The sequence below is a fragment of the Typopeltis vanoorti genome, chromosome 4 (assembly GCF_054136105.1).
Source record: "Typopeltis vanoorti isolate ZY-2024b chromosome 4, IOZ_Tvanoo_1.0, whole genome shotgun sequence".
In the NCBI taxonomy this organism is placed as follows: Eukaryota; Metazoa; Arthropoda; class Arachnida; order Uropygi; family Thelyphonidae; genus Typopeltis; species Typopeltis vanoorti.
The window spans coordinates 157,476,955-157,500,813 of NC_143552.1; the positions used below are offsets into that span (position 1 = coordinate 157,476,955).

General features: G+C 35.9%; 1 protein-coding gene across 1 annotated transcript in view; it reads right to left on the minus strand.

The window, feature by feature from the left end:
- Positions 1–23,859, minus strand: part of LOC150107787 (E3 ubiquitin-protein ligase RNF10) — a 280,258-nt gene that overhangs the window by 60,846 nt on the left and 195,553 nt on the right. Inside the window, exon 13 of the mRNA XM_090392188.1 lies at positions 16,367–16,484. Within this exon, the coding sequence (XP_090248314.1) occupies positions 16,367–16,484 (118 nt within the window). The remainder of the gene's footprint in view (positions 1–16,366; positions 16,485–23,859) is intronic.

A 23,859-nucleotide genomic window follows, 5' to 3' on the forward strand; every position in this document is an offset into this window, starting at 1 on the left:
GAAGTGGAGGAGTTTTTTGAGGCTTTAGAAAAAGCAACAGACACAATGAAAAATGAAAAGTTGGTCCTTGTTGAGGATCTAAATAGCAGAGTAGGAAATGATTGTGAGACATACAAAAATATTTTGGGAAAATTTGGAGAAAAGAGCAAAGCTAATATTAATGGCAAATCCTGTTGGATTTCTGCTCAGGACATGGTATGGTTATTACTAACACCATGTTCCAACATAAAAATGTGCCAAATTCACATGGAGAGAAGAGGCTAGGAATAAGAAAAGTCTCATTGACTATGTTATTGTTGATAGTGATGTTTTCTCCCTGGTGCAGGACACCAGAGTGTACAGAGGATTTGAAATTGGAAGCGATTACTATTTAGTCTTGAGCAGGATAAAATTGAATTTCATATTGAAAAGAATAACATGTAAGAAAGTTTTAAAGCGAATAAAAGTTGAGCAGCTCTCAGGTGTGAACTGTAGACTAAAATACACAAAGATTATTGAAGAAAAAATGAAAGAGTTTGAGAACAGGAATCAAACCTTGGAGATTCAGTGGCAAACTCTGAAGAAAACATTGATTGATTCTGCCAAATAGGCATGTGGTGAGGTTGTGTGCAAGGATAAAAAAAATCAGAACTCCCTGGTGGACACAGGAATTTAAAGAGGCAGTGAAGGAAAAGAAGAAAGCATATCAAAAGTTCCTGTCAAATAAGTCAGCTTGTGCTCTTAGAGAATACAGAGACAAATGCAAGAATGCCAAACACTGTGTAAAACTAGCAAAACAAAAGTCATGGGAGGACTTTTGCAAGAATATAGAAAATAAATATCAAGAAGGCGGCAAAATATTCTGGAGGTTGTTGAAGAAGCTTAGGAATGGAGAAAAGAGTGCCGTAAAAGGAGTTAGAGATGATAAAGGTGACATGAAAACAGGAGAAAAAGATATCCTTGAAGTATGGAGTAATTACTTTGAAAAACTGCTAAATGAAACAAGCAATGATGATAGCACATTGGTAAAAAACAGTGACCAAGCATGCAGTCAGGAATACATATCCATACTTGAAGTAGAAAAAGCCATCAAAGGCTTGAAATGTGGAAAGGCAGCAGGAGTAGATGATATTTGACCAGAAATGCTGAAGCATAGTGGTGTAAGAGTCTTACAGTGGCTGCACTGCATAGTTCAGAAAACCTGGACAGAGGGACGAATTCCCGATGATTGTAAAGGGGAATAAAACTGAATGTGAGAATACAGAGGTATTTCCCTACTGAGTGTTCCTGGCAAGATCTATGCCAGTATACTCGAGAAAGAGAAGAATTGTGGAAGAAAAGCTTGGTGAAGAACAAGCTGGATTCAGGCCAAATAGAGGCTGTCAGGATCAGATCTTCACTTTATGACAAATAGTCGAGAAAGCATGAGAATATAATAGAGATCTGTATTTAAGTTTTGTCGATTTGGAAAAGGCATATGACAAGGTGCCAAGAGAGAAGCTATTCAATACGCTGCAGTTATATGGTGTCAATGGGGCATTATATCAAGCTATACTTAGTCTTTATTTGAGTTGTAAGTCAGCAGTTAGAATTGAAGGAAGTACAGGAAGATGGTTTAATGTTAAATCTGGTGTGAGACAAGGATGTACATTATCCCCTCTGTTATTCATTATCTGTATGGATCACATTATGAAGGAAAGTGGCATTAAACATGATATCAAAATTGGAGATGTTAACGTCAGCTCTTTGCTTTATGCGGATGATGTTATACTTCTAAATAAATCCGCTACAAGTCTGCAAGATTCTCTGACTAAATTGAATAGCTGTTGTAATAGATATGGTATGAAGGTAAGCAATAAAAAGAGAAAGACAATGAAAATAAGCAGAATCATTGAAAATGTCAACTGTGTTGTGAATGGAGAACCTGTGGAACAAGTGAAACATTTCAGCTACTTAGGCACGATTTTTACCGAAGATGGTAAATTAAATATAGAAATAGACAACAGAATCAGCAAAGCTGGTATGGTAGGAAGTCAATTGAATAAATTCATATGGAATAAGAGAGAAATTAGTCTGAACACTAAATTAGCTATATACAAGACAGTGTTCAAACCAGTTTTAACTTATGGATCTGAGAGCTGGGTCAAAATTAAAACACTTGACCAAAGATTAGAGACCGCAGATATGAGGGTTCTGAGAAAGATTAGAGGCGTGAACAGATGGCACCAATGGCAATATCATATTAAAAACGAGGATATTAGGAAAGAACTTGACATTGTCAGCATCCAGGAATGTGTTAGCAGAGCTAATCTCAGGTGGTATGGTCACTTAAACAGAATGGGCAAAGAAAGATTAGCAAAACAAGTGTTCTCTGCCAGGATGGCAGCAAAACGACCCAGAGGAAGACCAAGATATAGGTGGATTGATACGGTACAAAGTGCCTTAGACTATAGAAATATAAGATCTGATAATGTTGGAGTCTTGACAAGTAACAGACTGATTTGGAGGAAAATTGTAGATAGGTAGTTAGTAATGATGTAATTTTTTTCATGTAGTACTATGATATCCTGTACACCCCTTGAGGGTACATGGCAGGAATTTGATGATGATGATGATGTTTTTTTAAAGGCATTAAATAAATTTTTTAACATTTACCTCAAATTTGTCTGGAGTTTAACTGAGGCTCCATTCAGAGCTGAATGAAGTCTCAACTGAATGTATATTGATCTTTCCAACAGAAAAATTTAGTGGCGAGACTAAGTTCATAGAAATTCATGGTGTTTGGTAAATATTTTCTTCTCTTAAGTTTATCATCTGATATACTTATAACCCAGTGATGTATTTTTAACTTTAACATAAAATGCACTCTTTTTAAGAATTGACAATGTTCTAAATCATCTAGTAGCCATGCCAAATATTCTAATGTGAGTAATAGCTGATTTGCAGTTAGGATTTTACCGATTCACATGCTATAGTGTTCACATTACACCAAAAAAATACAAAACGTAAAAAATTCTTAAAAGCTTCAGTAGATATAAAGAAGTAAATAAATGAACAATTGATAACATGAATATATAATAAGTTTGGATTAGATGTAATTGTGATAAGCTGATTCTGTAATGTAAATTAAAAACTTTGCTACAATCTGTTTGCTATTTCAAAAAAAAATTTAACTTAGATGCATCAGCCAGAACTGATAAAAGCCATTCCCAAATAAACATGCATTACAATGCTTCCACACTGACAGACATCAGTCCCAAACCATCAGTAAAAGAACATACAATAACTAGATGATGATGAATTCTGGGTAAGAATAAAGATTGCACAGACACTTTCTGGTGAAAAGTTGAACCAAACAGTCAGCATTCATGACATGAAATGATGAATGGCCTTACTGCAGTTGCCTTTGAACAATTCTTATGCTACAGAAATGACAAAAGGTTAAACTTATCAAAATAAACTGCAATTTTACAATGAGGGGAAGTTGTTCTATTATTGAATTACTTTTGACATCAAAAAAGCATCATTCTTAGACAGATCCTTGCAGAATATCCTCTTTTTGGCACATGGTAGAAAGTATTTAATAAAAACAGGAAGGTGTCCCCTGAGACAAAGGGATATAAACTTTCCATATCTCTAGGCTGTGTCATAAGCTTCTTTCCATGTCGAAGAGAATTGACATCAGTTATTTGTGTTTTAGCAATACATGCATTTCTTCACGGATGTTTCTGGATTACTTAGTGTTGAATAATTTCTAGGTAAGCCACACAAATCTAGAAAAATTGCAAATGCTTTCTCTATACCACAGAATACAAGTGTTGACCATTTTGTACAAGCAGCTAATCACAGCAATGGACCAGCAGTTGCTCAAAAGGTTGAGTTTTGAAAATGCTAGTATCAACCTTGTACCAAGAATCTATAAATTTCTCTTTATAAGTATTCTATTAGGAAATAATAGTACCACATCCATAGAAGATGAGGGATGTTTTACCATCTCAATGAATATGTCAGGCTTGCAGGAGAATAGAAGTGCTGGGATTGTCCTGTCTGATGATCAGAAATTAAGAATGAAGCAGCTTTGCTGATGCTCTAGTAAAGTTGTGACCAAGATGTCTGCAAATGCCTTGGAATCAGTAAGTACACATCCATGGTTTCCAGGATCAAAGAACAGTGTGTATCTTATATCTCCTTGATTTCTCATATCTTTTTTCACAAACATATGAGAATTATTCTATATCATTTTTCATTGATTGTGTTAGTTATTGATGATATTAGTAGAACTGTGATTTCTTTTAGCTCTGACATCTAATGCAACATGCTTGGCCTGAGTACATTAAAAAGCAATTATGTTTGATTTTCTTCTTAAAAGATTATAAGATTAAAAACTAATACTGTGTTGCTTTATCTTCACATGTAATTATGGTAACTATAATTTAAGTTTTTTATGCTGACCTAGACAATGTTTGGTGGAGGTGATTTGCCATTTGACAAGACCACCACTATTGTCAGCATGATCTAATCAATACAGATTAACTGAAAGAGCACATGGCCCATCACCATCATTCACCTTACTGGAGTGTAGGATTTCTGTAGAGCAGGATTTACTAATTATCTGAATTATTTAACATCTTTACAAATGATTTTAAAAATTGCAAAGCAGGTGTTTGACACAAAAATGGCAGAAAAAATACAGAGGAAGACTACAATATAGGCAGAATGACACAGAAATGCCAACGGAAATATAAGAGGTGACAATATTGGAATCTAGCAGATAACACCAATTTGGAGGAAAATTTTTTCATAATAGGAAATTAGTAATAAATGTTAACCCTTCATGTAGCAATCATAGTATCCTCTATAATCATTCAGGGTACATAATAGAAATGGAGTCCAAAGACTCATTACAGGAAGCCAACTAACAATTATTCACACAAAGATTATGACTTTTCCTTACACCCATTCACTGTCAAAACAGCAAAAGACTTTCCCTTCTTGCTACGTATTGAAAAAATTCTTCTCCACATATCCCATTAAATCCCTTCAGTAACTTATACGCTTCTATTAAATCCCTTTTTTTTCTATAAACTAAACTTTGTAATCCACATGCCTTCAAATCTATTCTTGAGGGGAGTGGGGAGGATACATACATTCCACAAACTTATCACTATATGGTCATTTGCCTCTGGATTGTCTCGATCAGTTTTATTTTTTTTTTTTTTGGTTGCCAATAAAAACTACATGTAACAAATCGTTGAACAGTCAAGATATGAGCATCAAAGCCATATACATATATACAGTAAATACGTTTCACAGAAATCCACACATAAAAAAAATCGCACAAAAAAAGATCAAACTTATGTTGAAAAATTAGAAATACGTTCCATAATTTTCTAAAACCGAAGCAATGAATTAAAATAAACTTAAAATCGCATAAAATATTTACAAAAATTCAGGAAAATAAGAATGCCAAAGTTTGTTTTAAATCTTTATTCATTTAATTTTATTGAAAAGTAAAAAAAAATTTTTTATGCTTTTTTTTCAACAGAATTATCGTCACTATTAGACAATATTCGGCAACGTTTGCGAACTGGTGTGAAATCACTTTCATCACCAAAAGAAATAGTCAGCGCATCAGATCTGTATGGTAAAGGCAATGGGTCTCACAAACAGCTTCACCCTCATTCTGTGCTGATTTTTTCTTCTGACAATGTAATCAATGATTAAACTTTGCTATGATAATTTTACTAATTTTTTTACACAGCTTGCGATATCCAGACATATAGTCCTTCAGCTCATTGGAATTTAAAAACTCGTTCTGAATTGGTGTCATTAACAAGAAAATGATTTTCCAATTTATTGCACAGTTCAAGACCTTCTCGAATTATATTTCCAGTGAGGGGGACAGGTGTTTCTTCTGCTTCACTATTGTTTTCTGGATCTTTGACGATATCTAAAGTTAATCAATATCTAAGGAGTGCTTAAGGGTCAAAGCTGTATAACTGAGAGGAGACCTCCACACAGCCTTTAAAGGAATGCGGAGAACCGACCAGGGCATCTGACCTAATGTCCAATCCTCACCTTCTCGTGGTGCACCCTGTTGGGTATCTACCTGGATACTGAACGGGCTGGCAATTTGGGATTTAGCAGACCAAATTGTATTCTTATTGTCTTAAACCAATATAGAAAATGATGGTACAACACAACAAAATTTAATGCCGGCTGGGGCGTCGCCCAGTTAAACAAGGCCCCCCGTTGTTTTCGACAGGGAACCACGGCAAACAGCGAAAAGTCAGCTACTGGAACAAATCCTAAAACTTACCTAAACTCAACATCACCAGAGTTAAAGATCGGTACTATCAACATAAGAAGCCTGAATGGCAAAGAAATGGAGCTAGCTGAGGAATTAGATAAGTACCAGATCAATATAACAGGGGTGACTGAAACAAAAAAGACAAAAACTGGTGAGATATTTCTGAACAATAAATACAAAATGTTATATTCAGGAAATGACAATCAAGGACAAGGTGCAGCCATAGTATTCAACACAAAATACGAGGCTAATCTTCTTGAATGGCAGGCATGGGGAATTGGACAATGAGACTTATTTGTGCTTATGGTCCCATAGAAGGTTCTACTAAGGTAGAAGCGGAGGAATTGTTTGAGGCTTTAGAGAAAGCAACTGACACAATGAAAAAGGAAAAGTTGGTCCTTGTTGAAGATCTAAATAGCAGAGTAGGAAATGATTGTCAGACATAGAAAAATATTTTGGGAAAATTTGGAGAAAAGAGCAAAGCCAATAATAATGGCCAATACCTTTTGGATTTCTGCTCAGGTCATGTGCTGGTTATTACTAACACCATGTTCCAACATAAAAATGTGCACAAATTCACATGGAGAGGAGGCAAGGAATAAGAAAAGTCTCACTGACTATGTTATTGTTGATAGTGATGTTTTCTCCCTGGTGCAGGACACCAGAGTGTACAGAGGATTTGAAATTGGAAGCGATCACTATTTAGTCTTGAGCAGGATAAAATTGAATTTCGTATTGAAAAGATAAACATTTAAGAAAGTTTTAAAGTGAATAAAAGTTGAGCAGCTCTCAGATGTGAACTGTAGACTAAAATATACAAAGATTATTGAAGAAAAAATGAAAGATTTTGAGAACAGAAACCAAACCTTGTCAAGGTTTGGTTTCTGTTCTCAAAAATTATCAGAATACAGAGACAAATGTAAGAAAGCTAAACACTGTGTAAAACTAGCTAAACAAAAGTCATGGAAAGACTTTGGCAAGAACATAGAAAATAAATATCCACAAGCAATTAGTCTACATCATTCTGGCTAAATGTGTGAAAACCTTCTCCACCAAATTCATGTACCAAAGTAATGATTTCATCTGATAATGTAGATGTTTGAATGGTTGCACTGTTTGCAACACATCCAGGCCAAGCTGTTTTCCAGCAGGCATTTAAAGTTTGTGGTCTTATTTCAGCAATAGCAGATGCAACATGATTTAAACAGTCCAAAATAGAAAAAATTTTCCAAACATCAGTTACTGTTAATGATTCATTTTCTAGTTCATCCAATATAAATTGAAAAGTTTGCTTAATGTAATATGTTTTTGAAAGTACCAATTATGCCTTGATCTAATGGCTGAATAATGCTTGTTGTATTGGGTGGAAAAAACACTACCTGCACATTTCGATGTTCCAAATGCAGATGACTTTAGTGCATTGTCAACAATTATTAAAACTTTAAAATCGAAAGCTTTTTGCTTCATATATGTTTCCACTTCTGGTACAAAGAAATTATTGAACGATTCAGTAAATATAGCAGTTGTTACCCAGGCCTTTGTATTAGCCATCCAATGTACCGGCAGCTGTTCTAGATCTTTGCCGTTTAGAGCACGTGGTCTTAGAGATCGATTTACTAGGAGTGATTCCAACATTCGATCCCCTGATGCATTGCTACAAAGTAACAACGTTACTCTATCTTTGCTTGCTTTAAACCCACTTGCTTTTTTTCTCAGACTTTGCGATTAAGTTTTCGACTAGACATTTTCTTCTAAAACAATCCTGTTACGTCAGCATTAAATACTTGATAGGGACAATATCCACCATCTTCAATAATTTTGGCTAACTTCTCGAAAATGTTTGGTTGCTTCTCCATCTGCTGCTGCAACCTCGCCTGTAATCTTCACGTTATGAAGTGCATTCCTTTTTAAAAATCAAGTAAGCCATCCTTTGCTAGCCGAAAATTCTTTATCATCCTGGGAAGCGGAAGTAGATGGTTCCAATTGCTTCATCTGTTCATAAAATTGAAAAGCTTTTTGGTAATTAAATAACCACTTATAGGAATTCATCTTTGAGTTAATTCTTCAATCCGAATTACGAGCGCTAGTTCAGTTTTTTCTAATAAAGCATCTCTTGAGTACGATGATAATTTGGCACTTAGTTTTGTGCCAGAAATGATAGATTTTAAATTAAATTAAAATGTTTACCAATCACCGTAGATCCCTCTCCTTTTGCTAAGCGATCTAAAATTGCAATTCCCAATGGAGAAAAAAAAGCAAAGTGCTTTTTTTCTCCACTGGGGCAAAGTAAATCTTTAAAATAAAAATTAGCAAAATTTAGACTTACGATAATGAAAAGACAAACACTTTACTCACATGCAAAATTAAACTTCATGGACATTCACTGCTTACACGTTACACCAGATGTGTTGCAAAACGCTGTTCGTTATGTACAACAGAGAAACCTCAAATTTGCATGAAATATGCACTGCATAAAAAAGATACACATAAACCAAGACCTGAGCATGTGTGTGTGTGTGTGTGTGTGTGTGTATATATATATTATCAGATGATGAAGAGTTTCAAAATGAACTTAATTTCCTAAAAAAAGACCTTTTGTTAATAATGGTTTCGCTCCAAAAAGTATTGAGAAACTTCTTTTTCACCGTCATCAACAAACTAATGAAGATTCTACTACCCCAGAGCATACATCATGCCTGACATTAGTTCCCTCTCCCTCAAACTGGCTAGAATTTTAAAAAAGTTCGACATCAAAACATGCTTCTCTGCTTTACCTAAACTCCTATCTATCCTTAGTCAGTCAAAAGAAAAACATCACCATCTTCAGTTCCCAGGAGTATACAGAATTATTTGCAGTTGTGATTAGCCTTACTATGGACAAACTGATAAATCAATCTTTCTCCATCTTTGAAGAACACAAAAGCGACATCTCTTATAAATAATAGAATCTGAGCCAGTGCCCTCGCTAGCCATGTTTTGTTCTCTGTAAACTCTGATAAAAGCCGCTAACACCAAATAGACTGGAATCAAACTTGTAATATTCACAAATGTTACGATGAACTTGAAAGACGTATCCTGGAGTCAAAAGAAATCACCCTCGATTCTACCCACATGAATAACAACATTAACAACCAAGCTACAATTTTTCAGATTCGCATAGCTCTGTTGTTCAGTGCTGGCGTTCTCGCGAGATCACACGCATACGTATAAATGTAGCTAGAACTGAAGCGCAGACTCCAATTTGAACTGTAGTTTTTTTGATAGCTCTGTTGTTGTTAGTGTGTAATGTTTCTGTCGGTCTTTTTTGTATATATCTTTGTATTTTGACACCTGATGAAGTCGGCTTACCAACGAAACTAGTTGTGTCCATATTAAACTTTTATTCTTAATTATCCCGGTGGTTTAACTCATTAAAATTATTGAATATGTTCATAAACAGAGTCAATCTGCATAATGGAGAGAGATAACTACTATCTGTGCTTTTCAATATGTTCAATATCCAAGTGATCCTTGGAGTTATTTTTTTCATGCATGCAAGATGTCCTCTGAACTTCAACTCGGCTTCTGCAATCATAACTTCACTCTGTCACATTAAATTGATAACCATTATCCTTTGTCCACACTGCTAGTCTTTTTTAATTCATCCTCCAGTAATCTCTATATTACTTTATTAACTATGGTCCTTCCCAGTTCTGTTTTCTCAAATCATTCCCTATATCATTAGTATATAAATTAAATAACAGCAGTCTAAATCCTACTAGGCCATATAATACTCTTTGATACATGTCAGCCACACTCTTCTCCATGTCATATGCCTCACATCCATCCCCATTTGCTCTAATACAATGTTTCTCAACGTGGGGCATATGATCCACAGGGGGCAATTTGAATATTTTGGGGTGCAATTAGAAAATTGTACATGCACATATTCATATTATACTTTTCCAGAACTTGGCTGACCATTATGCTAGAGAGGGGCATCAAAATATTTGAGACGTTGATGTGGGGCATGATCCAAAAAACGTTGAGAAACACTGCTCTAATATATGTAACAGACTTCTGTATGCTAAGCTGTCACATGCCTTTGCAAAGTCAAGGGGTACACTATTATAAAAAGCAAGTAATTTATTAAGATAGGACCTACTCCTACAGAATTATGTTTCTGTCCATCCATTTTTGAATTCTGCCTTTTATCAACTTCTCCAATATCTACTGATGGAAAGAAGGTGACAGTAACAGAAATAATTAAATTACTGAGTGACTTCAGAATGTTATCTCATCCAGATGTGGAGATAACAATGACTACTCCTGAGGTAATGATCAATTTATAACTTTCTACCTGTCTTGGAGCAATACTTTATGTAATGCAACTACTTTGCCCTTGTTAAAACACCCAGTAATCTTATTCATATCTAACACGAGTCCCCATTGCTATATTTACAGAGAGGAAATATTTACTGTAACATGCTAAGTACTCATGGTTTATCTATCTCTATTCCCACACCAGTTCCCATTACATTTGTTACTCAAGTATCTCAACATCTGGATGAGATAACATTCTGAAATCACTCAGTAATTTAATTATTTCTGTTACTGTCACCTTCTTTCCATCAGCATCCATTTAAGTTATCCAACCAAAATCTTTCAACAACCATAATCATTTGCTTGTTATGTAGCAAATGAACTCTTGGAATTTCCTAGCCTATTCAGCTAATTTCATTTCATAAGTTGATTTTTTCTGCCTTACTATGTCAGTAACTGTTCTTACTTATGCTATGTACTGCTCATGAAGCCTAATGATTCTCTTTATATTCCCTTCACAATAATTTGTTCCTTTATTTGCTACAACTCGTAGCAAAGGTGGTAAAGTTCTGATCGCTATTCTTAGGTATTTTCCATAATGTACATTTCCTGCATACATTTCCTAGGAAATGTGTTTTTACATTATGGAAAATACCTAAGAATAGCGATCAGAACTTTACCACCTTTGCTACGAGTTGTCCGATATTGTACTACGTACTAGGGTCACTTGCATTAGCTCACGCTAGTGATCGCCGATACTTTATAGTTTACTATATTCAGCATGAAACTCTCTGATTCTAATCTTTGAGTTTCTTATTCGGTTTTAAAACTATGTGGGATTTAGTATCCCCTTAATTTAAATAATTAAATAAAGATCTTTGTTATATTCCCATGATTTCTCAACTATTTGTTGTAAAGTGAAAATCTGATCCTGACAGCCTCTATTTGGCCTGAATCCAGCTTGTTCTTCACCAAGCTGTTCCACAATCCTTCTAAACCGTTTTTCAAGTACACTTGAAAAACGTATATATCTTACCAGGAACACTCAGTAATGAAATGCCTCTGTAATTTTCACACTCAGTTTTATTTCCCTTTATATATATGGGTACTATGAGAGCTCTACTCCAATCATAGGGAATTCGTCCCTCTGTCCATGCTTTCTGAACTATGCAGTGCAGCCACTGTAAGACTATTATACCACCATACTTCATCATTTCTGGTCGAATATCATCTACTCCTGCTGCCTTTCCACATTTCAAGCCTTTGATGGCTTTTTCTACTTCAAGTATGGATATATATTCCTGACTGCATGCCTGGTCAGTGTTTTTTACCACTGTGCTGTCATCACTGCTTGTTTCATTTAGCAGTTTTTCCAAGTAATTACTCCATACTTCAAGGATAACTTTTTCTCCTGTTTTCATGTCACCTTTATCATCTCTAATTCCTTTTATAGCACTCTTTCCTACATTTCTGAGCTGCTTCAACAACCTCCAGAATATCTTGCCACCTTCTTGATATTTATTTTCTATGTTCTTGCCAAAGTCCTCCCATGACTTTTGTTTAGCCAGTTTTACACAGTGTTTAGCTTTCTTACATTTGTCTCTGTATCCTCTAAGAGCAAAAGCTGACTTATTTGCCAGGAACGTTTGATATGTTTTCTTCTTTTCCTTCACTGCCTCTTTAACTTCTTGTGTCCACCATGGAGTCCTGCTTTTTCTATCCTTGCAGACAACCTCACCACATGCCTCTCTGGCTGAATCAATCAATGTTTTCTTCAGAGCTTGCCACTGAATCTCCAAATCTTGACAAACTTTTTCATTTTTATTTGAATAATGTTTGTATATTTTAGTCTACAGTTCACATCTGAGAGCTGCTCAACTTTTATTCTCTTTAAAACTTTCTTACATGTTCTTTTTCTCAATATGAAAGTCAATTTTATCCTGCTCAAGATTAAATGGCGATCACTTCCAATTTCAAATACTCTGTACACTCTGGTGTCCTGCATCAGTGGGAAAACATCACTATCAACAATAACATAGTCAATGAGACTTTTCTTATTCCCTGCCTCTTCTCTCCATGTGAATTTGTGCACATTTTTATGTTGGAACATGGTGTTAGTAATAACCAGTCCATGTCCTGAGAAGAAATCTAACAGGTATTTGCCAATATTATTGGCTTTGCTCTTTTCTCCAAATTTTCCCAAAATATTTTTGTATGTCTGACAATCATTTCCTACTCTGCTATTTAGATCTTCAACAAGGACCAACTTTTCCTTTTTCATTGTGTCAGTTGCTTTCTCTAAAGCCTCAAACAATTCCTCCACTTCTACCTTAGTAGAACCTTCTGTTGGACCATAGGTACAAATAAGTCTCATTGTCCAGTTCCCCATTCTTATATTTGCCCACATCACTCTACTTGAGACTGCCTGCCATTCAAGAAGATTAGCCTCGTATTTAGTGTTGAATACTATGCCTACTCCTTCTTTTCCTTGATTGTCATTGCTGAATATAACATTTTGTATTTATTGCTCAGAAAGATCTCACCAGTTTTTGTCTTTTTTTGTTTCAGTGATTATGTCAATCTGGTACTTATCTAATTCCTCAACTAGCTCCATTTCTTTGCCATTCAAGTTTCTTATGTTGATAGTACCGATCTTGAACTCTGGTGATGTTGAGTTTAGGTAAGTTTTAGGATTTGTTCCAGTAGCTGACTTTTCGCTGTTTGCCCTGGTTCCCTGGCAAAAACAAGGTGGGCCTTGTTTAACCGGGCGACATCCCAGCTGTCATGAAATTCTGTCATGTTGTACCATCATTTGAAATTTTGGTTTAAGCCAAGAAGAATACAATTTGGATGGTTAAATCCCAAATTGCCAGCCCATCCTCATCCGTTCAGTATCCAGGTATCTACCTAACAGGGTGCACCATGAGAAGGTGAGGTTTGGACATTAGTTCAGAAGCTGGTCAGTTCTCTGCATTCCTTTGAAGGCTATGTGGAAGTCTACTCTCAGTTATATAGCTTTGACCCTTAAGCACCTCCAAGACTATTTAACCATCTGCATACCCACAATACTAATGTACTATAGATTACTTATTGTGGGTTGGATTCACATAAGAGGGAGAAATGATTTGAATTGCCAATTATCATGCCTTTCCATTAAGAACATAAATACATATGGTGGGCATTCAAGGTAAGGACTAGCAAGACCATGCTTCAGATATACCTTCCTTCTCATGGGTGTCAGATGAATAAATAAAAAAGTTATATGGAAGTTACTGAAGCACTTCCCTAATCTCAACAAGTATATCTACATTAACTTACAAAATCTAGAAGGCTAATTTTAAGATATTAGTACAAATGGCCTGAGCAGCCTCTATTTCTTGATCTAGAGGGCACTTGCCATGAATTGTTTCACTTTTTGTGTATTAATTTGAGGTTTCTCAATTACGCTATCTACCAATAATTGTCTGGACATCCCTTTTATTTGATGTTATGGAACATTCCAGATTTGTTAATAACATATAAACTGGTGTACAGATAGTAGGAAGGAGTATTTCATCACAGCAGTTGAATACAGGTAGTATGGCAACACGGCATAAACTCAGTGACTTTGAGAGAAGAGTCATCATGGGCTGTCACATTAGTGGCATGTCCATACATGCCATTGCCACTCAACTGGAGATTCCAAAATCAACAGTTGATGACAACAAATGGAGATGTTCTGGCATCACTAGTGCAAAAACACCCAGGGTGGCCACCAAAAATGACTGACAGAGACAGGAGGGTGTTAAAACAGGTGGCACTCAAAAACCGATTACAATCGGCACAGACCATCCAAGATGAGTTCCAGAGCACCAGTAATGTCATGGTGAGCACTAATACTGCACAACAAGAACTCCATTTACTAGGTTTCCATGAAAGAGCAGTGGCACACAAGCATCACAGCAATGAATAAAGTGGTTCATCTGGCCTGGTGCAAAGAGCATGTGAACTGGACATTTGAAGTGGAAAATGATACTCTGGATCAAGGTTCACCTGTTTCCAGTGTGATGGCAGGGTATGGGTATGGAAGCAGCCTGGTGAACGCTTGTTACCGAAGTGTACCCACAAAGTTTGGTGGTGGTGGAGTAATGGCGTGGGGGTGCATTCAGCTGGTTTGGAGTGGGACCACTGGTTGTTGTCTGTGGTTCCACAAAGGCAGCTCAGTATCTTGATGTTCTGGATAATTAGGTGCTGCTTACACTGTGGAATTTTTATGGAACGGACCCGTGTTACTATCAAGATGACAATGCCTCATGCCACAAAGCTGCAGCTGTTATGGAATGGTATGAAGAAATGGGTGTTAAATGACTGCCCTTTCCAGTGTAGAGTGTCCTGATCATAACCATATTGAACACCTGTGGGACAAAATAAGAGCGGTGAATTGGGGTTCAGAGCACGTCCTCGATCTGTCGCTGAACTCGCTGCTACTTTGATGGAAGAACAGAGACAAATTCCACCTGTCTGCCACACACTGGTGGAAAGCCTCACTCAAAGGGTGCAGCAGGTGATCAAAGTCAAAGGTGGACATATCTGATTAGGGTTGCCTGCTGGTATCGATTGTAAATTGCTAGTGTCTGGACAATTATTGGTAGATAGTGTATGTATATGCTATAATGATAACATGTTTTTGACCAGTGCTTTTATGCTTTGAAGATACATTAAGAAGGAAAAATTAGTAGATTTCAGTAATTCATAATCTGTTCTACCATACTGTGCTGTAAGAAAACATATCAAAAAATATAAATAATGGTCAACATCTACTTCCTTAGGGTAGGTTTCATGAAATGCTATTAAATTATAACAGACACCTATTTATTGTTCACTTGTAAACATTTCTGAAGCTTTTGAATGCCTGATTATCAGAATATGTGTACCTTTACTATGATCTAAATGTACTTAGTTTCTGGTGTAAGGATTTTTATTTTATTTTTTAATGAGTCTGGATATTATTATTATTATTAGGTGACACCTCCAGGGAATCCAAAGACTCATCGAGGGAGGGCACCTACTCTACAACTCTCCATCTCCACCCCTCAAATTCACCAACTGCAACGAACCGCACTTACCATCATCATCTACATCAATGCCAACTACTGCCCACCACTACCACTAGTATTTTCACAGACAATCACAATCGTCCATGCCCACAGTGGGATTCGATCCTGAAGCCCATGTAATAACTGAGTGTTTTCTTTATTTTTGTTAGAGGAAAAGCAGGGTTAAGAATGATGGCTGCTGCTTACAGTAAGTTAAAACAACTAATGCTCATATGCTAATTTTATAGTACATTTAAATACTACTATAAAAGTTCCTCCAATTAATATTTCACTAGAAGTACAGAGATGGAGAGCGGATACACCAACCACTCGACCAACCAGGCTGGTTTCCTCTTCTGAATTTCTTCTTTTTTTAAAGATTTGGTAGTTAATTTTTCCTTAAAGGCATTCAAGTGAAAACTTTTATATCATTCTCTTATCTTTCTGAAAAGGATATTTCCAGAACTGTAGTGCTACTTGGGGTTTCACACAATTACAATGAAAAGTACTTTTTTTTTTTTTTTTTAACGAATTTGTGTAATGTATTATTTAAACGATAAGTTCCTATTTTTAAGAACTACTTTTTCCTTTTCATTCACTAAATAGCTGGTTTAAACTTGTTTGATTAAAAAATAAAAACATCATTTCAAGTTAACACATTTTAAAAATGAATCGAAATTCAATAAAAAGCCTTACAAACCTGTAAACAATTCAAATGTTGACAGAGAAATTAAAGGAGGCTGAAAAAGCAATTCAGCAACTTGAAATTCACACGTCAGCGGCAAATGCTGTAAATATCTAAGTCGTTTCCGGAGATTCTGAAATAAATGTATTCAAAAATAAAACACTTAAAAAATGAAGGGGAACAAATTATAAATGCAACATAATGGGAGAAAACACAAAACAAATGACTAACACATAGAAAATTTACACACACACAAAGTGGCCAATAAATTAGCCAAATTTTCTACCTTATCATACAGTGTCAGATATCTACTATAGGTAGATTAGCAAATGATGAGTTATAGTGTGTAAACATATATACAACTTGATGTAATAAAGAGCCAAAGGCATGATCTAAGTGACTGACTACCTCCTGGTATGTGTACTACACCAAATGTGCAGATAATACAAATGGCACTGAAGTGTCACTTAACAAGAGCATTTGAGTGTAATCATGTGTATAGTACACTCAAACTAATATTCAAGTCAAATGAATGTTCTTGCTGAACTGGATGCTTAATATGTGTGCAAACACATCCTATTTGACCTAAGGCAGCATGGTATCTGCACTGCACCAAATGGCATGGAAATTGCCACCTTACTGGGTGTTTGAGGGTGCAATCATGTGTATAGTACATTTAGTCCAATAACTAGGTCAAACAATGTTCTTGCTATTACATAGGTGTACTTAACAACCTGGATGCTCAGTGTGGTTGCGCATCTATTTATCCAAAAAATTATACAATTTCACATCATTTTGCAGTGAGGTTATTTCCCTCCCTCCCAATCCAACGGTGTGTGTGTGGGGGGGCTAACCTCGTAGTTGGTGGAACTGCTATTTTTGTAGTGCAAGTAATGAATGTTATAGATCCATAATGTAGGCTGTAACAGTTTGTTGATATATATATATATAGCAATCACATCTCTAATGCATGATTTTTGCAGTGTAAATACCCAAACTGTGAGATCTCTCTTTGGGACTTCACTGTTAACAACTCAAACTGATTTTCTTTCTCCAGGTCTACTGTTTAAACAGACAGGGATGTGCTGAGGTATCTGCTATTAGCTAACCTAACACACACAGGCTATCCACCCACCAGAATACCAGACAATGCTCATCCTGCCAACACCTTTGACCTCTTTGTAATAAGCTCCCTTTCCAACTACACAGTGGATATCAGTTCTCCTCCTAGTAATCCACACTACAACTTCATCTAAGTTACTTTAGAACAATCTTTGCCCAGCCATTTTTAGTCTTGTGTCTTCTAGCATTACAAGGGTATCAAATGGGACAACCTCCATGATTTATTCCTTTCCATGGTCTGATTACAACTTCAGTTCTTCTAATCATCCAAACAAAGACAGAATAATAGAAATAATTTCCACTGGAATGAAGGCCTTCATCTCTCACTCCACTCAAAATTCCTGACTACTACTCAATCCTCGATTCTCTATCAAGTGTGCCAACAACATCCATGATCAGTATATTACAAATACCTTCAGACCAAAATGTCAACATCATACTCATCTTATAATGCAGCTTGCAACAAATGCAAAAAATCTAAATCTCTTTTGATAGGACTCCCTTCTGTTCTAAAGTCAGTTGAACCTTCTGTTCCCTAGCCAAGGCCACTGAGCAAGACTTCTTTTGTTCGCCCACATTTTTTACTGCTCTAAACATCCTGATTGTACTATTGTAGCATCATCCAAAGACAATGCTAACCTACTAGCATCATTCTTTAAATTCCTTCACTAATATGACAAACAAAATACCCCATGCTATTATGAACTATTCACTCCATGTTAACTCTAGCGTTCTGCCAGAAAGAAATCAGATGCACGAAAGATCCTATATTCAGCCCATTTCAGGTGATAGGTCAGCCAACAAACTATGAAAAATATCATTAACAGCTAACTTCTACACCACTTGGAGGTCTGCCAGATAATTAGTCAGCATTATGAATTGCTACTCTCAATCCATTGCTGATCTACACTTCATCACCTCTAGATTTATGCCATGGAGAGGTTTCAGGGAAACTCAGGTGATCACTTGATGTTTCAAAGGCACCTGATTAGGTGTGGCATAGATACATACATACAAACTACACTCGTATGGTCTAGTTTCTACCCTTTGCAAGAAAACCAATTGAGCATTAAGCCTCAATTGGTTTTCTTGTTGGTTCTGCAAATCAACAAGAAAACCAATTGAGGCTTAATGCTCAATGTTGAATACTACCTTTCCATACTATGTCTTATTGCAAAGAATCCACCAGCTGTTTTGAAATAAATAACAGTCAGCACACATAAAATATATATACATAATAAAGGGATGCTTAAAGGTCAAGGCTGGATTAACTGGGAGGAGATATCTACATGACCTTTTGAATGCAGAGACCCGACCAGGGCTTCTGACATGATGTTCAATCCTCACTCTCTTGTGGTGTACCCTGTTGGATATCTACCTGGATGATGAATAAACGAGCATGGGCTGACAATTTAGGATTTAGCTGACCAAACTGGATTCTTATTGCTTAAACCATAACTTAAAATTATGGTACAAGATGATGGAATTTCATGCCGTTGGGGCATCATCTGATTAAACAAGGCTCCAGTTAGTTTCGTCAAGGAACAAGGACGAACAGCGAAAAGTCAACTACTGGAACAAACCCCCACTCAACATCAGCAGAGATCAAGATTGACACCATCAACATAAGAAGCATCAATGAAAAAGAAATGGAACTAGCAGAAGAAATGGATAAGTACCAGATCAACATAATAGGTGTTACCAAAACAAAGAAGATAAAAACAGGTAAAATCTTTCTAAACAAGAAATACAAGATGTTATATTCAGTAAATAAAAATCACGGAAAAGGAGTAGCCATAATATTACACTAAATATGAGGATAATCATCTTGGATGGCAGACAATATCGAGTAGAGTGATGTGGACTAATATTAGAATAAAAAAATTAGACAATGAGACTTATTTATGCTTATGATCTCACAGAAGGTTCTAGTAAGAAAGAAGTGGAGGAATTTTTCCATGGAATTAGAGAAGGCAGCTGACACAATGTACCCTCCCCCATGTATAAGACGACCCCCAATTTTTGGTCTAAAAATTTTAGAAAAAAGTGTCGTCTTATACACGGAAAAATACGGTACTTATTTATGAGACTGGCTAACTAAAGGTGAGTTAGCCAGTCCTATACAGAGGTGGAAGGATTTTTTTCATTCTGCAAAAGGGGAATACTGGCTAAAAGAGCACAACTTATAGACATTGCAGATAAGATTAATTTCCCTATCATGAGTAGCAATTGGAGTTATAAAGAAGCAAAGTTGCTTAGTCGTGACAAGTAACTTGAGCCAAATACAAAAATAGAAGATAAGTCTTAACATGAGTTTTACAGTTAATATGAGAAGTACAATTCAGCATGCTGATAATCCTTTCTCCTAATCAACAAAGTTTATGAATGCTTAACTTCAGAAAGAAAGTAATGACTCTGTATAATATTCATCAAAAGAAATGTGAAGACTATAATCTTTTAATGAAAATCTTTAGTATGGCTTTATTTGTAAAGAATGACAGTTCATAAGGTTAACTTCAACCCACTGAACAATGTCAAGGAATCAGTCTAAAGCTTTGATTATTGTATATCTTGAAGTTTCAAATGCTTTTGCACTAAGGGTTTGTCAAATGAAGAGCATACTATCATCATTAAAGCTATAGAATTTGAAGTCATGTACAGGAGAAAGAGAAGGTGTAAAATTACAGTCTTGAATATTCCAGCATTGTTAGGGAAATCAGAGGAGAGAGGAGATGGTGACCTAATTGTTAAGGAGAGAAAAGACAGTAAAATTATAGTTTGTTAAGCAAGCCTCTATCATAGAGTTGATCAAATGCTCAGAAAATGTCAAGAGTAACCAAACCTTTCCATAACTTGCATCCAGAGGCAAGTGATGAAGGCTAGTATATCATCTATTAATTCAGGCAAAATCCATGTTGCTGGTAATTAATTAGTCTGAGACAAATGGTTACAAAGCTGGCTATCAATGACCTCTCATGATTCAGGATGTATATTTTCTGGTGATGTTATGATGGTATCATCAGGATGTGTAAAATGTTGGGACACTGAAGGACAGCTGTTGTAGCAAATGATCCTAGCAAAGAATTAAATGGTTCAACTGATGTTTGAACAGAAGGAAAAAAGGTTTTCAGTACTTGGTCCTTTCAAAATCAGATTTAAACTTCTTGATGTCATTCCAGTTAGAATTATTTCTGTTATTCAGCTAGGTGTTTATATCAGGAGAATGGAAACAGTAATCAGCCCATGGAAGGGAGGAGAATAATCACAGAGGTTATCCCCTCTGACACTCTGACACCTCTAATGCCAAAAGACATGAGACAGGTTGGGTGAAGGACTCTTTGTAATAAAGGGAGCTTGGACATAGTTATGGAATGAGTTACTAAAGCAAGAACTGACATCTCTGGTATGCCAGGAAGAAGAGTTGAAGAAAGGAAGCTATGTGAACGATGAAGTCTTTAAAAATGATTCCTCTGCTGCTTGTGTAATTGGACTGCAGAAAATCAAGTTTAGAGGTAAGAGTGGTATTCACAACTGCAACCAACAGAGTGTCAGCCCATAGCTGTAGCTAGATTGAAAAATCTTTCATAATGTTCTTCACCTTCTGTAATTTTTTTCTACATTTTTCATGCAATGTACTTAAGAATTTTTAAAAGTAATTTACAGGTACTCATGTATACTAGTTTGTTTTTACTTAAATGTTTGTACTTTTTTTTTAGTATGAAATGGGATTTCAACTGTCCACATAACACCTATGAGAAACAATGGATTAACTTATGATAACTAGACTTGTGACTATTATTAAGGAGCCAATTCAGTTTTAAGAATGGTAGTTACTGCTAAAACAACTCAGTAGGTTTTAACTGGATAGTGAACAGGTGATGACCAGCAGTTGCTCACGTACAAGCCTAAGAGAAGGAATGAGGGAAAAGTTCAGTGGACAATGCCCATAAAATAACTTCAAAAAAGGTGGAAACAGAACATCTATAAGAATGTGAATAGAGTGAGTCAGTGAAGAGTAAAGTCATGAGATAGAAAACATATTTAGGAGGAGTTTTGGTGTGCCACCCCAAACGTGCGTGAACAGTATTTTAAGGTAGGGCATACTTGGTATTCATACTGAAGTTATACAGCTAGGAATTAATGCCTTAAGAAAGAACACCGATTTTTTTTGGGATGCACAGGAAGTTTTAGATATGATGTGCTAATGCCAGAAAAAGTTAGTAGTCAACAGAACAAGACAAATTTGATATTGCACAGCTATCAGTATATTATCAAAGGCAATGTGGGAGGGAGGGGGTGATCTCGCTTAAATAAAATAGTTGATAAGGCTGTCCTCACCTCAATGGAGAATGGCAAGGAGAGGATGGTGTTTAGAGAACTGACTATGGAAGATCTTGTAACTTGAGATATTTGAGCACTTTTCAAATGAAAAGGAGGAATAGAGTTGTAGTATCATCAGCAAAACGATGGATAGGTTTTGAGGTCAGAGTGAAAATCATTTATGTAAGAGGTAGAGGATAGACAAAAAGTACAGAGCTTGAGGATGCTTCAGAACTAATGAGAAAATCTGAAGAAAGGAAGTCATTCATTATGACATGCAGTTGACTATACAGGAAATGGCAAGCCAAATTCAACCTGTGAGAGGCAGATCATAAGGTGATTTGGTAAGTAGAATTTTGTGCCAGAGTATTAAATGCACTGGAAATATCAAAATTCACTATCGCTTTCCCCAAGCCTTTCTATCAATTGCTATATGGGAGATAGGCCATTCAGGAGAGAAACATGTCAGATCACATAAAGGAAGAGGAGTTGAAAAGGAAAACACAAATCAGGAATAGCATCACATACAAAAGAGAAAAAAAAACATCAAGTACTATGACAGAGTACAAAATGGCTTATACTGACTATAGTGTAAATCCACATCAATGCCATAAGAAACAAGGCATGATCCAATATCAGGTTTGGTCACCTTTCATTAAAAACCTGACACACGTGTGGATTTCAGATGCTCTTCACATCATGTTAACAGTCATCAAAATACACGAATCATGCATTTACCCATTGGTATTCTTCCTCATCTCGCTTAAAATATTCTGTGTTATTGTTTGTTAATTTGCTTGTTGCTTAACTCAGTCATTATATATTATTATTATTTTTTTATTTCACTCTTCTTATGAAGTGTAATACAGTTTACGTTAAACTCAATAAAATAATTTGACTGTAATGTTTAGCAGGTGGAAAACACTGTATTTTGACAGTCAGATAGCAATGATCTCATAAACTGTAACAGCAAATATCTCAACATATCTTCCAGCTTGATCAGTGGAAATGAAGGAAAGCTAATTTCATTTTAAATGTTAAGCACCCAAGGAAGAGAACCTCACTGCAGATATATTAAATGGTTGAGCTGTGTGGAATGAATTATGGCTGAAGTGTCTAAAACTATGAGACTTGTGGATGTCTTAATTGCATGTCTTCTGGCATTTACCTGTTTTGTGAGATGAAAAAATACAGCCACCTCCATATGAGACCAGATAGCTCAGCTTCAGCCATAAAGTCTTTCTAAATGTTTTACACATCTTAGATGGGAATTAGAACTCATCTACAATTTTCCTATCTACAATTGTCCTCCAAATCAGTCTGTTACTTGTCAAGACTCCAACATTATCAGATCTTATATTTCTATTGTCTAAGGCACTTTGTACCATAATCCACCTATATCTTGGTCTTCCTCTGGGTCATTTTGCTGCCAACCTGGCAGAGAACACTTGTTTTGCTAATCTTTCCTCGCCCATTCTGTTTAAGTGACCATACCACCTGAGATTAGCTCTACTAATGCATTCCTGGAAGCTGACAATGTCAAGTTCTTTCCTAACATCCTTGTTTTTAATATGATATTGCCATTGATGCCATCTGTTCACTCCCATAATCTTTCTCAGGACTCTCATATCTGTGGTCTCTAGTCTTTGGTCAAGTGTTTTACTTCTGACCCAGCTCTCAGATCCATAAGTTAAAACTGGTTTGAACACTGTCTTGTATACAGCTAATTTAGTGTTCCGACTAATTTCTCTCTTATTCCAAATGAATTTATTCAGTTGACTTCCCACCATCCATTCACAACACAGTTAACATTTTTAATGATTCTGCCTATTTTCATTGTCTTTGTCTTTTTATTGCTGACTTTCATACCATATCTATTACAACAGCTATTCAATTTAGTCAGAGAATCTTGCAGACTTGTATAGCATATAGAAGTATAACATCATCCGCATAAAGCAAAGAGCTGACATTAACATCTCCAATTTTGATATCATGTTTAATACCACTTTCCTTCATAATGTGATCCATATAGATAATGAATAACAGAGGGGATAATGTACATCCTT